Source organism: Physella acuta, unplaced genomic scaffold (assembly GCF_028476545.2).
Source record: "Physella acuta isolate Inbredline_101_S28 unplaced genomic scaffold, ASM2847654v3 ptg000155l, whole genome shotgun sequence".
Lineage (NCBI taxonomy): Eukaryota > Metazoa > Mollusca > Gastropoda > Physidae > Physella > Physella acuta.
In genome coordinates, this window is record NW_026731674.1 from 267,539 (window position 1) to 280,726 (window position 13,188).

The 13,188-nt window shown below is 45.8% G+C and overlaps 1 protein-coding gene across 3 annotated transcripts in view; it reads right to left on the reverse strand.

The window, feature by feature from the left end:
* LOC131935717 (nuclear valosin-containing protein-like) overlaps positions 1 to 13,188 on the reverse strand; it is an 88,734-nt gene that overhangs the window by 24,026 nt on the left and 51,520 nt on the right. For all 3 annotated transcript variants that reach the window (XM_059292288.1, XM_059292289.1, XM_059292291.1), the window contains exons 10-13: positions 6,925 to 7,059; positions 3,336 to 3,437; positions 523 to 640; positions 119 to 257 (exon numbers count right to left, since the gene is read on the reverse strand). In XM_059292288.1, coding sequence (XP_059148271.1) covers positions 119 to 257; positions 523 to 640; positions 3,336 to 3,437; positions 6,925 to 7,059 — 494 coding nt within the window. The remainder of the gene's footprint in view (positions 1 to 118; positions 258 to 522; positions 641 to 3,335; positions 3,438 to 6,924; positions 7,060 to 13,188) is intronic.

Sequence of the window (13,188 nt, forward strand, 5' to 3'; positions counted from 1 at the left end):
ATTGCGGACATACACTGGTTCAACCAATGTGGACATACGCTGGTTTAACTAATATGGCCATTCGCTGGTTTAACCAATGTGGCTTACATTAGTACAAGCTTACAATGTTTTCCATTACCTTTTCCTGCCCTCTCTATTGGGAAACCTCAAGGCATATTCAATGTCAAATCTTCCTGTTCTTCTAAAGGCTTCATCCAAACTGTTGGGCCGATTGGTGGCGCAGATGACAAGCACACAGACATTTTTACTGCGCAAGTCTGAAACATGGCACAACCCATACAGGACTTTTGTTACATGAGCTAAACATTTTCTTTGTAGGACTGGACCTACCATCCATGCTGTCACATGACCTACCATCCATGCTGTCACATGACCTACCATCTATGCTGTTACATGACTTACCATCTATGCTGTTACATGACCTACCATCCATGCTGTCACATGACCTACCATCCATGCTGTTACATGACCTACCATCTATGCTGTCACATGACCTACCATCTATGCTGTTACATGACCTACCATCCATGCTGTTTGCCAGTTGAGTTACAAGTCTGGTCTCCATTCCTTTGCTAGCTGTTTCTCTCTTAGTAGCGATGGCATCAATATCGTCAATTAACAGGACACATGGAGCAGATTCCTAAACAAATATACACGTAGATGAAACAAGTCCTTTCACAGAGAGAAATAGTCAGATGATACAAGTCCTTACACAGATAAAGTCAGACGACACAGATAAAGTCAGATGACACAAATAAAGTCAGATGACACAAATAAAGTCAGATGACACAAGTCCTTACACAGATAAAGTCAGATGACACAGATAAAGTCAGATGACACAAATAAAGTAAGATGACACAAATAAAGTCAGATGACACAAGTCCTTACACAGATAAAGTCAGATGACACAAATAAAGTCAGATGTAGTATAGCGCCAGGTCATGAGTGTTGACATGTAAGTTGGTGTACGGAGTCAACTAGTGGACCCTAAGGTCTACAGGTCTAACCCTAAGGTCTACAGGTCTAACCCTAAGGTCTACAGGTCTAACCCTAAGGTCTACAGGTCTAACCCTAAGGTCTACAGGTCTAACCCTAAGGTCTACAGGTCTAACCCTAAGGTCTACAGGTCTAACCCTAAGGTCTACAGGTCTAACCCTAAGGTCTACAGGTCTAACCCTAAGGTCTACAGGTCTAACCCTAAGGTCTACAGGTCTAACCCTAAGGTCTACAGGTCTAACCCTAAGGTCTAAAGGTCTAACCCTAAGGTCTACAGGTCTAACCCTAAGGTCTACAGGTCTAACCCTAAGGTCTAACCCTAAGGTCTACAGGTCTAAAGGTCTACAGGTCTAACCCTAAGGTCTAAAGGTCTAACCCTAAGGTCTAAAGGTCTACAGGTCTAACCCTAAGGTCTACAGGTCTAACCCTAAGGTCTACAGGTCTAACCCTAAGGTCTACAGGTCTAACCCTAAGGTCTAAAGGTCTAACCCTAAGGTCTACAGGTCTAACCCTAAGGTCTACAGGTCTAACCCTAAGGTCTAAAGGTCTAACCCTAAGGTCTACAGGTCTAACCCTAAGGTCTAAAGGTCTAAAGGTCTAACCCTAAGGTCTACAGGTCTAAAGGTCTACAGGTCTAACCCTAAGGTCTACAGGTCTAAAGGTGGGTCTACGACAAATTCCCAAAAGACACTTGCCCGAATGCAGTTTGCCCGAAGGCCGATTTCCCGAATGGACACTTGCCCGAATGCGACAAATGCCCGAATGCCATTTGCCCGAAAAATGTTAACATTATATATTACTAAATAATCATTCGAAATCAATTTAAATTTAAAATGTTGGTAAACAAAACACATCTACGCAAAAAGAAAGTGAAAAAAAAAATATTTTACCACACAGACATTTTTAAATTAATTTGTTTTTGATATTTAAAAAGTGTAGAAACATACTTTCTCTTCTATATATAAAATTAGACAACAATACAATTTTCATTCATCTCCGGATTGTAAAATGAGTTTTGTTTTCTTTATTAAGTAATCGCTTCAACACATTGTCTTAACAAGGTGCATTAAATGGAGATCAAACATATTTGACTACGTTTAGTTTTTAAATTTGCCACCTAGACCTCGCCTCATTCTTTTGTTAAATGATCACCTCACAAGTTAAGCATAACAAGATAACAAACAAAGCTCATCTGTTAAATGTCATAAAAGCTATATAACCACCGCAAAACGTCGGCAAAACAAGGTGTTCAAAACATTCATTAAAAGAATGTTAGAACACCGCCGCCAACATCACCTTACATTTATTAAAAAATAAAGTTTTTCTTACTGCACTTTCTCAGTTTTGAAAAAAAAAATAAAAGCTAAATTTAAAAATATAAACAACTTTGTTTTATGCTTAGAATTGTGTTTATAATCAAAATTTCAAACTTAAATTGATTAAAGAATGTCTATTTGGAAATATTATTAATTTACTATCTAATATTAACATTTTTCGGGCAAACGGTTTTCGGGCAAGTGGCATTCGGGCAGTTGTCGCATTTGGGCAAGTGTCCATTCGGGCATTTGTCGCATTCGAGCAAGTGTCCATTCGGGCGTTTGTCGCATTCGGGCTAGTGTCCATTCTGGCATTTGTTGCATTCGGGCAAGTGTCCATTTGGGAAATCGGTCTTCGGGCAAACGGCCTTCAGGCAAGTGTCTTTCGGGAAAACGTCCGGCTCCCCTAAAGGTCTACAGGTCTAACCCTAAGGTCTACAGGTCTAACCCTAAGGTCTACAGGTCTAAAGGTCTAACCCTAAGGTCTAAAGGTCTAACCCTAAGGTCTAAAGGTCTACAGGTCTAACCCTAAGGTCTACAGGTCTAACCCTAAGGTCTAAAGGTCTAACCCTAAGGTCTAAAGGTCTACAGGTCTAACCCTAAGGTCTACAGGTCTAACCCTAAGGTCTAAAGGTCTACAGGTCTAACCCTAAGGTCTAAAGGTCTACAGGTCTAACCCTAAGGTCTACAGGTCTACAGGTCTAACCCTAAGGTCTAAAGGTCTACAGGTCTAACCCTAAGGTCTAAAGGTCTACAGGTCTAACCCTAAGGTCTAAAGGTCTACAGGTCTAACCCTAAGGTCTAAAGGTCTACAGGTCTAACCCTAAGGTCTAAAGGTCTACAGGTCTAACCCTAAGGTCTAAAGGTCTACAGGTCTAACCCTAAGGTCTAAAGGTCTACAGGTCTAACCCTAAGGTCTAAAGGTCTACAGGTCTAACCCTAAGGTCTAAAGGTCTACAGGTCTAACCCTAAGGTCTACAGGTCTACAGGTCTAACCCTAAGGTCTAAAGGTCTACAACTTACCGCTGCCTGAAGAAACAGGTCCCTGATATTTGACTCTGAGTCCCCTGAGATCCCGCCAATCAATTCAGTGGCTGTCATTGCTAGTAGAGGCAGCTTGTATTCCTGGGAGAGTCAATGAAAAAAGTAACTCTACTCACCCCCCTAGAGCTGTGTCCCACTACTCACCCCAGCTGTAGCTGTGTCCCACTACCCACCCCAGCTGTAGCTGTGTCCCACTACCCACCCCAGCTGTAGCTGTGTCCCACTACTCACCCCAGCTATAGCTGTGTCCCACTACCCACCCCCCTATAGCTTTGTCCCACTACTCACCCCAGCTATAGCTGTGTCCCACTACCCACCCCAGCTGTAGCTGTGTCCCACTACTCACCCCAGCTATAGCTGTGTCCCACTACCCACCCCCTATAGCTGTGTCCCACTACTCACCCCAGCTATAGCTGTGTCCCACTACCCACCCCAGCTGTAGCTGTGTCCCACTACTCACCCCAGCTATAGCTGTGTCCTACTACTCACCCCAGCTATAGCTGTGTCCCACTACTCACCCCAGCTATAGCTGTGTCCCACTACTCACCCCAGCTATAGCTGTGTCCCACTACCCACCCCAGCTGTAGCTGTGTCCCACTACCCACCCCAGCTGTAGCTGTGTCCCACTACTCACCCCCCTATAGCTGTGTCCCACTACTCACCCCAGCTATAGCTGTGTCCCACTACCCACCCCAGCTGTAGCTGTGTCCCACTACTCACCCCAGCTATAGCTGTGTCCCACTACCCACCCCAGCTGTAGCTGTGTCCCACTACCCACCCCAGCTGTAGCTGTGTCCCACTACTCACCCCAGCTATAGCTGTGTCCCACTACCCACCCCAGCTGTAGCTGTGTCCCACTACTCACCCCAGCTATAGCTGTGTCCCACTACCCACCCCAGCTGTAGCTGTGTCCCACTACCCACCCCAGCTATAGCTGTGTCCCACTACTCACCCCCCTATAGCTGTGTCCCACTACCCACCCCAGCTATAGCTGTGTCTCACTACCCACCCCAGCTATAGCTGTGTCCCACTACCCACCCCCCTATAGCTGTGTCCCACTACTCACCCCAGCTATAGCTGTGTCTCACTACCCACCCCAGCTATAGCTGTGTCCCACTACTCACCCCAGCTGTAGCTGTGTCCCACTACTCACCCCAGCTGTGTCCCACTACCCACCCCCCTATAGCTGTGTCCCACTACTCACCCCAGCTGTAGCTGTGTCCCACTACTCACCCCAGCTGTGTCCCACTACCCACCCCCCTATAGCTGTGTCCCACTACTCACCCCAGCTGTAGCTGTGTCCCACTACTCACCCCAGCTGTGTCCCACTACCCACCCCCCTATAGCTGTGTCCCACTACTCACCCCATCTATAGCTGTGTCCCACTACCCACCCCAGCTGTAGCTGTGTCCCACTACTCACCCCAGCTGTAGCTGTGTCCCACTACTCACCCCAGCTGTGTCCCACTACCCACCCCCCTATAGCTGTGTCCCACTACTCACCCCAGCTGTGTCCCACTACCCACCCCCCTATAGCTGTGTCCCACTACTCACCCCAGCTATAGCTGTGTCCCACTACCCACCCCAGCTGTAGCTGTGTCCCACTACTCACCCCAGCTATAGCTGTGTCCCACTACCCACCCCAGCTGTAGCTGTGTCCCACTACTCACCCCAGCTATAGCTGTGTCCCACTACCCACCCCAGCTGTAGCTGTGTCCCACTACCCACCCCAGCTATAGCTGTGTCCCACTACTCACCCCCCTATAGCTGTGTCCCACTACCCACCCCAGCTATAGCTGTGTCTCACTACCCACCCCAGCTGTAGCTGTGTCCCACTACCCACCCCAGCTGTAGCTGTGTCCCACTACCCACCCCAGCTGTAGCTGTGTCCCACTACCCACCCCCCTATAGCTGTGTCCCACTACCCACCCCAGCTATAGCTGTGTCCCACTACCCACCCCAGCTATAGCTGTGTCCCACTACTCACCCCCCTATAGCTGTGTCCCACTACTCACCCCAGCTGTAGCTGTGTCCCACTACCCACCCCCCTATAGCTGTGTCCCACTACTCACCCCAGCTATAGCTGTGTCCCACTACCCACCCCAGCTGTAGCTGTGTCCCACTACTCACCCCAGCTGTAGCTGTGTCCCACTACCCACCCCCCTATAGCTGTGTCCCACTACTCACCCCAGCTGTAGCTGTGTCCCACTACTCACCCCCCTATAGCTGTGTCCCACTACTCACCCCAGCTATAGCTGTGTCCCACTACCCACCCCAGCTGTAGCTGTGTCCCACTACCCAATCCCTATAGCTGTAACCCACTACTCACCCCAGCTATAGCTGTGTCCCACTACCCACCCCAGCTGTAGCTGTGTCCCACTACCCAATCCCTATAGCTGTAACCCACTACTCACCCCAGCTATAGCTGTGTCCCACTACACACCCCAGCTATAGCTGTGTCCCACTACCCACCCCAGCTGTAGCTGTGTCCCACTACTCACCCCAGCTATAGCTGTGTCCCACTACCCACCCCAGCTGTAGCTGTGTCCCACTACCCACCCCAGCTGTAGCTGTGTCCCACTACTCACCCCCCTATAGCTGTGTCCCACTACTCACCCCAGCTATAGCTGTGTCCCACTACCCACCCCAGCTGTAGCTGTGTCCCACTACCCAATCCCTATAGCTGTAACCCACTACTCACCCCAGCTATAGCTGTGTCCCACTACTCACCCCAGCTATAGCTGTGTCCCACTACCCACCCCAGCTGTAGCTGTGTCCCACTACTCACCCCAGCTGTAGCTGTGTCCCACTACTCACCCCAGCTGTAGCTGTGTCCCACTACTCACCCCAGCTGTAGCTGTGTCCCACTACTCACCCCAGCTGTAGCTGTGTCCCACTACTCACCCCAGCTGTAGCTGTGTCCCACTACTCACCCCAGCTGTAGCTGTGTCCCACTACTCACCCCAGCTATAGCTGTGTCCCACTACTCACCCCAGCTATAGCTGTGTCCCACTACTCACCCCAGCTGTAGCTGTGTCCAACTACTCACCCCAGCTATAGCTGTGTCCCACTACTCACCCCAGCTGTAGCTGTGTCCCACTACCCACCCCAGCTGTAGCTGTGTCCCACTACCCACCCCAGCTGTAGCTGTGTCCCACTACTCACCCCAGCTATAGCTGTGTCCCACTACCCACCCCAGCTGTAGCTGTGTCCCACTACCCACCCCAGCTGTAGCTGTGTCCCACTACCCACCCCAGCTGTAGCTGTGTCCCACTACTCACCCCCCTATAGCTGTGTCCCACTACTCACCCCAGCTGTAGCTGTGTCCCACTACTCACCCCAGCTATAGCTGTGTCCCACTACTCACCCTAGCTATAGCTGTGTCCCACTACTCACCCCCCTATAGCTGTGTCCCACTACTCACCCCAGCTGTAGCTGTGTCCCACTACTCACCCCAGCTATAGCTGTGTCCCACTACTCACCCCAGCTATAGCTGTGTCCCACTACCCACCCCAGCTGTAGCTGTGTCCCACTACCCACCCCAGCTGTAGCTGTGTCCCACTACTCACCCCAGCTATAGCGTTGGCCAATAAAGTTTTCCCACATCCAGTTGGTCCGTGGAACAAGAAACATTTAGGCAGGTCTCCCTTGATCTTTTCAAGCAGCTCTGGGTAGGCCAGGAAATGGCAACGCTCTTCGATGTGCTGAGATTAAATATAGTTTGTTATAACATGTGCATTTTCAAAAACAATTCAAATTAAAGAATATAAATTAATTATCTATAATATATATATATATATACATATAAAAGTATGTCTGCTGCTCATAACCTAGCTGGCTTTGTCTATAATAGTCCAAACATTTGAAAGCATCTGCTTCATTTTTGCCACTGGTACACCTGGAAGTGTTTGTGCACATATTCTAGCTAAATTCATTGTTTGTGCACATATTCTAGCTAAATTCATTGTTTGTGCACATATTCTAGCTAAATTCATTGTTTGTGCACATATTCTAGCTAAATTCATTGTTTGTGCACATATTCTAGCTAAATTCATTGTTTGTGCACATATTCTAGCTAAATTCATTGTTTGTGCACATATTCTAGCTAAATTCATTGTTTGTGCACATATTCTAGCTAAATTCATTGTTTGTGCACATATTCTAGCTAAATTCATTGTTTGTGCACATATTCTAGCTAAATTCATTGTTTGTGCACATATTCTAGCTTAATTCATAGTTTGTGCACATATTCTAGCTAAATTCATTGTTTGTGCACATATTCTAGCTAAATTCATTGTTTGTGCACATATTCTAGCTAAATTCATTGTTTGTGCACATATTCTAGCTAAATTCATTGTTTGTGCACATATTCTAGCTAAATTCATTGTTTGTGCACATATTCTAGCTTAATTCATTGTTTGTGCACATATTCTAGCTAAATTCATGGAAATTTCAAATTGTTTACAATTTTTCAAATATTTTTATGGGTCATTTAGGCAACCTCATTTCCTCCATTTTTAGGTCTTATAATAATAGATTTATTTTGCGCTGCTATTTAGTATTTTCTATCTAGACCTGTTTATTGTTTTGTATATAGACCTGTATATTTTCCTATTTAGTTTTTTTTTGTATTGTATCATCATTTGAGCTTACTAGCAACAGAATTGTTATGTATTGTATCACTACTTGAGCTCATTAGCAATTCACTTGGTGTTACGCTACATCACAGTAGGTCATTTATTGTAGAGATAGAGATCAGTTTCTATGGGTTTGATTCTAAGTTTAGATTGATATTACATGAGTGTTTTTAAATTTTCAAAGGTTATAAAAGTTTAGATTGATATTACATGAGTGTTTTTAAATTTTCAAAGGTTATAAAAGTTTAGATTGATATTACATGAGTGTTTTTAAATTTTCAAAGGTTATAAAAGTTTAGATTGATATTACATGAGTGTTTTTAAATTTTTAAAGGTTATAAAAGTTTAGATTGATATTACATGAGTGTTTTTAAATTTTCAAAGGTTATAAAATGTTGACTGGTTTATCATACGGCTCCGTTAAGATAATTGAGTTTAAAAAAATTAGGAATGTAATTTGTGGCAATTTTAATGGTTGATGTATTTGTAAGATATTTTAATTATTCGAGTGGATGTGCATACTAGCAAAGGGTAGGTTGGAATTTCCTGTTGTATTAAGTGTACTGTATGGTCAAACATTAGTCAAGTGTACTGTATGGTCAAACATTAGTCAAGTATGGTCAAACATTAGTCAAGTATGGTCAAACATTAGTCAAGTATGGTCAAACATTAGTCAAGTGTACTGTATGGTCAAACATTAGTCAAGTATGGTCAAACATTAGTAAAGTATGGTCAAACAAAACGCTAAATCAAAGCTAGGTGTCTGTTAAAGCTACTGTTAATTTGAGCAGGAGTTAAGGGGGTGGTCTATTGGTCTATTACTGGCATTAAGGGGGTGGTCTATTGGTCTATTACTGGCAGTAAGGTGGTGGTCTATTGGTCTATTACTGGCATTAAGGGGGTGGTCTATTGGTCTATTACTGGCATTAAGGTGGTGGTCTATTGGTCTATTACTGGCATTAAGGGGGTGGTCTATTGGTCTATTACTGGCATTAAGGGGGTGGTCTATTGGTCTATTACTGGCAGTAAGGTGGTGGTCTATTGGTCTATTACTGGCATTAAGGGGGTGGTCTATTGGTCTATTACTGGCATTAAGGGGGTGGTCTATTGGTCTATTACTGGCATTAAGGGGGTGGTCTATTACTGGCATTAAGGGGGTGGTCTATTACTGGCATTAAGGGGGTGGTCTATTACTGGCATTAAGGGGGTGGTCTATTGGTCTATTACTGGCATTAAGGGGGTGGTCTATTACTGGCATTAAGGGGGTGGTCTATTGGTCTATTACTGGCATTAAGGGGGTGGTCTATTACTGGCAGTAAGGGGGTGGTCTATTACTGGCATTAAGGGGGTGGTCTATTGGTCTATTACTGGCATTAAGGGGGTGGTCTATTACTGGCATTAAGGGGGTGGTCTATTACTGGCATTAAGGGGGTGGTCTATTACTGGCATTAAGGGGGTGGTCTATTGGTCTATTACTGGCATTAAGGGGGTGGTCTATTGGTCTATTACTGGCATTAAGGGGGTGGTCTATTGGTCTATTACTGGCATTAAGGGGGTGGTCTATTACTGGCATTAAGGGGGTGGTCTATTGGTCTATTACTGGCATTAAGGGGGTGGTCTATTGGTCTATTACTGGCATTAAGGGGGTGGTCTATTGGTCTATTACTGGCAGTAAGGGGGTGGTCTATTGGTCTATTACTGGCATTAAGGGGGTGGTCTATTGGTCTATTACTGGCATTAAGGGGGTGGTCTATTGGTCTATTACTGGCATTAAGGGGGTGGTCTATTGGTCTATTACTGGCATTAAGGGGGTGGTCTATTGGTCTATTACTGGCAGTAAGGGGGTGGTCTATTGGTCTATTACTGGCAGTAAGGGGGTGGTCTATTGGTCTATTACTGGCAGTAAGGTGGTGGTCTATTGGTCTATTACTGGCATTAAGGGGGTGGTCTATTGGTCTATTACTGGCATTAAGGTGGTGGTCTATTGGTCTATTACTGGCATTAAGGGGGTGGTCTATTGGTCTATTACTGGCATTAAGGGGGTGGTCTATTGGTCTATTACTGGCAGTAAGGTGGTGGTCTATTGGTCTATTACTGGCATTAAGGGGGTGGTCTATTGGTCTATTACTGGCATTAAGGGGGTGGTCTATTGGTCTATTACTGGCATTAAGGGGGTGGTCTATTACTGGCATTAAGGGGGTGGTCTATTACTGGCATTAAGGGGGTGGTCTATTACTGGCATTAAGGGGGTGGTCTATTGGTCTATTACTGGCATTAAGGGGGTGGTCTATTGGTCTATTACTGGCATTAAGGGGGTGGTCTATTACTGGCATTAAGGGGGTGGTCTATTACTGGCATTAAGGGGGTGGTCTATTACTGGCATTAAGGGGGTGGTCTATTGGTCTATTACTGGCATTAAGGGGGTGGTCTATTGGTCTATTACTGGCATTAAGGGGGTGGTCTATTGGTCTATTACTGGCATTAAGGGGGTGGTCTATTACTGGCATTAAGGGGGTGGTCTATTGGTCTATTACTGGCATTAAGGGGGTGGTCTATTGGTCTATTACTGGCATTAAGGGGGTGGTCTATTGGTCTATTACTGGCAGTAAGGGGGTGGTCTATTGGTCTATTACTGGCATTAAGGGGGTGGTCTATTGGTCTATTACTGGCATTAAGGGGGTGGTCTATTGGTCTATTACTGGCATTAAGGGGGTGGTCTATTGGTCTATTACTGGCATTAAGGGGGTGGTCTATTGGTCTATTACTGGCAGTAAGGGGGTGGTCTATTGGTCTATTACTGGCAGTAAGGGGGTGGTCTATTGGTCTATTACTGGCATTAAGGGGGTGGTCTATTGGTCTATTACTGGCATTAAGGGGGTGGTCTATTACTGGCATTAAGGGGGTGGTCTATTGGTCTATTACTGGCATTAAGGGGGTGGTCTATTGGTCTATTACTGGCATTAAGGGGGTGGTCTATTGGTCTATTACTGGCATTAAGGGGGTGGTCTATTGGTCTATTACTGGCATTAAGGGGGTGGTCTATTACTGGCATTAAGGGGGTGGTCTATTACTGGCATTAAGGGGGTGGTCTATTGGTCTATTACTGGCAGTAAGGGGGTGGTCTATTACTGGCAGTAAGGGGGTGGTCTATTGGTCTATTACTGGCATTAAGGGGGTGGTCTATTGGTCTATTACTGGCATTAAGGGGGTGGTGTATTGGTCTATTACTGGCATTAAGGGGGTGGTCTATTGGTCTATTACTGGCAGTAAGGGGGTGGTCTATTGGTCTATTACTGGCATTAAGGTGGTGGTCTATTGGTCTATTACTGGCATTAAGGGGGTGGTCTATTGGTCTATTACTGGCATTAAGGGGGTGGTCTATTACTGGCATTAAGGGGGTGGTCTATTGGTCTATTACTGGCATTAAGGGGGTGGTCTATTGGTCTATTACTGGCATTAAGGGGGTGGTCTATTGGTCTATTACTGGCATTAAGGGGGTGGTCTATTGGTCTATTACTGGCATTAAGGGGGTGGTCTATTGGTCTATTACTGGCAGTAAGGGGGTGGTCTATTGGTCTATTACTGGCAGTAAGGGGGTGGTCTATTACTGGCATTAAGGGGGTGGTCTATTGGTCTATTACTGGCATTAAGGGGGTGGTCTATTACTGGCATTAAGGGGGTGGTCTATTGGTCTATTACTGGCATTAAGGGGGTGGTCTATTGGTCTATTACTGGCATTAAGGGGGTGGTCTATTGGTCTATTACTGGCATTAAGGGGGTGGTCTATTGGTCTATTACTGGCATTAAGGGGGTGGTGTATTGGTCTATTACTGTCATTAAGGGGGTGGTCTATTGGTCTATTACTGGCATTAAGGGGGTGGTCTATTGGTCTATTACTGGCATTAAGGGGGTGGTCTATTGGTCTATTACTGGCAGTAAGGGGGTGGTCTATTACTGGCATTAAGGGGGTGGTCTATTGGTCTATTACTGGCATTAAGGGGGTGGTCTATTGGTCTATTACTGGCATTAAGGGGGTGGTCTATTACTGGCATTAAGGGGGTGGTCTATTACTGGCATTAAGGGGGTGGTCTATTGGTCTATTACTGGCATTAAGGGGGTGGTCTATTGGTCTATTACTGGCATTAAGGGGGTGGTCTATTACTGGCATTAAGGGGGTGGTCTATTGGTCTATTACTGGCATTAAGGGGGTGGTCTATTGGTCTATTACTGGCAGTAAGGGGGTGGTCTATTACTGGCATTAAGGGGGTGGTCTATTGGTCTATTACTGGCATTAAGGGGGTGGTCTATTGGTCTATTACTGGCATTAAGGGGGTGGTCTATTGGTCTATTACTGGCATTAAGGGGGTGGTCTATTGGTCTATTACTGGCATTAAGGGGGTGGTCTATTACTGGCATTAAGGGGGTGGTCTATTGGTCTATTACTGGCATTAAGGGGGTGGTCTATTGGTCTATTACTGGCATTAAGGGGGTGGTCTATTGGTCTATTACTGGCATTAAGGGGGTGGTCTATTGGTCTATTACTGGCATTAAGGGGGTGGTCTATTACTGGCATTAAGGGGGTGGTCTATTGGTCTATTACTGGCATTAAGGGGGTGGTCTATTGGTCTATTACTGGCATTAAGGGGGTGGTCTATTGGTCTATTACTGGCAGTAAGGTGGTGGTCTATTGGTCTATTACTGGCAGTAAGGGGGTGGTCTATTACTGGCATTAAGGTGGTGGTCTATTGGTCTATTACTGGCATTAAGGGGGTGGTCTATTACTGGCATTAAGGTGGTGGTCTATTGGTCTATTACTGGCATTAAGGGGGTGGTCTATTACTGGCATTAAGGGGGTGGTCTATTACTGGCATTAAGGTGGTGGTCTATTGGTCTATTACTGGCAGTAAGGGGGTGGTCTATTGGTCTATTACTGGCATTAAGGGGGTGGTCTATTGGTCTATTACTGGCAGTAAGGGGGTGGTCTATTACTGGCATTAAGGGGGTGGTCTATTGGTCTATTACTGGCATTAAGGGGGTGGTCTATTACTGGCATTAAGGTGGTGGTCTATTGGTCTATTACTGGCATTAAGGAGGTGGTCTATTGGTCTATTACTGGCATTAAGGGGGTGGTCTATTGGTCTATTACTGGCATTAAGGGGGTGGTCTATTACTGGCATTAAGGGGGTGGTCTATTAC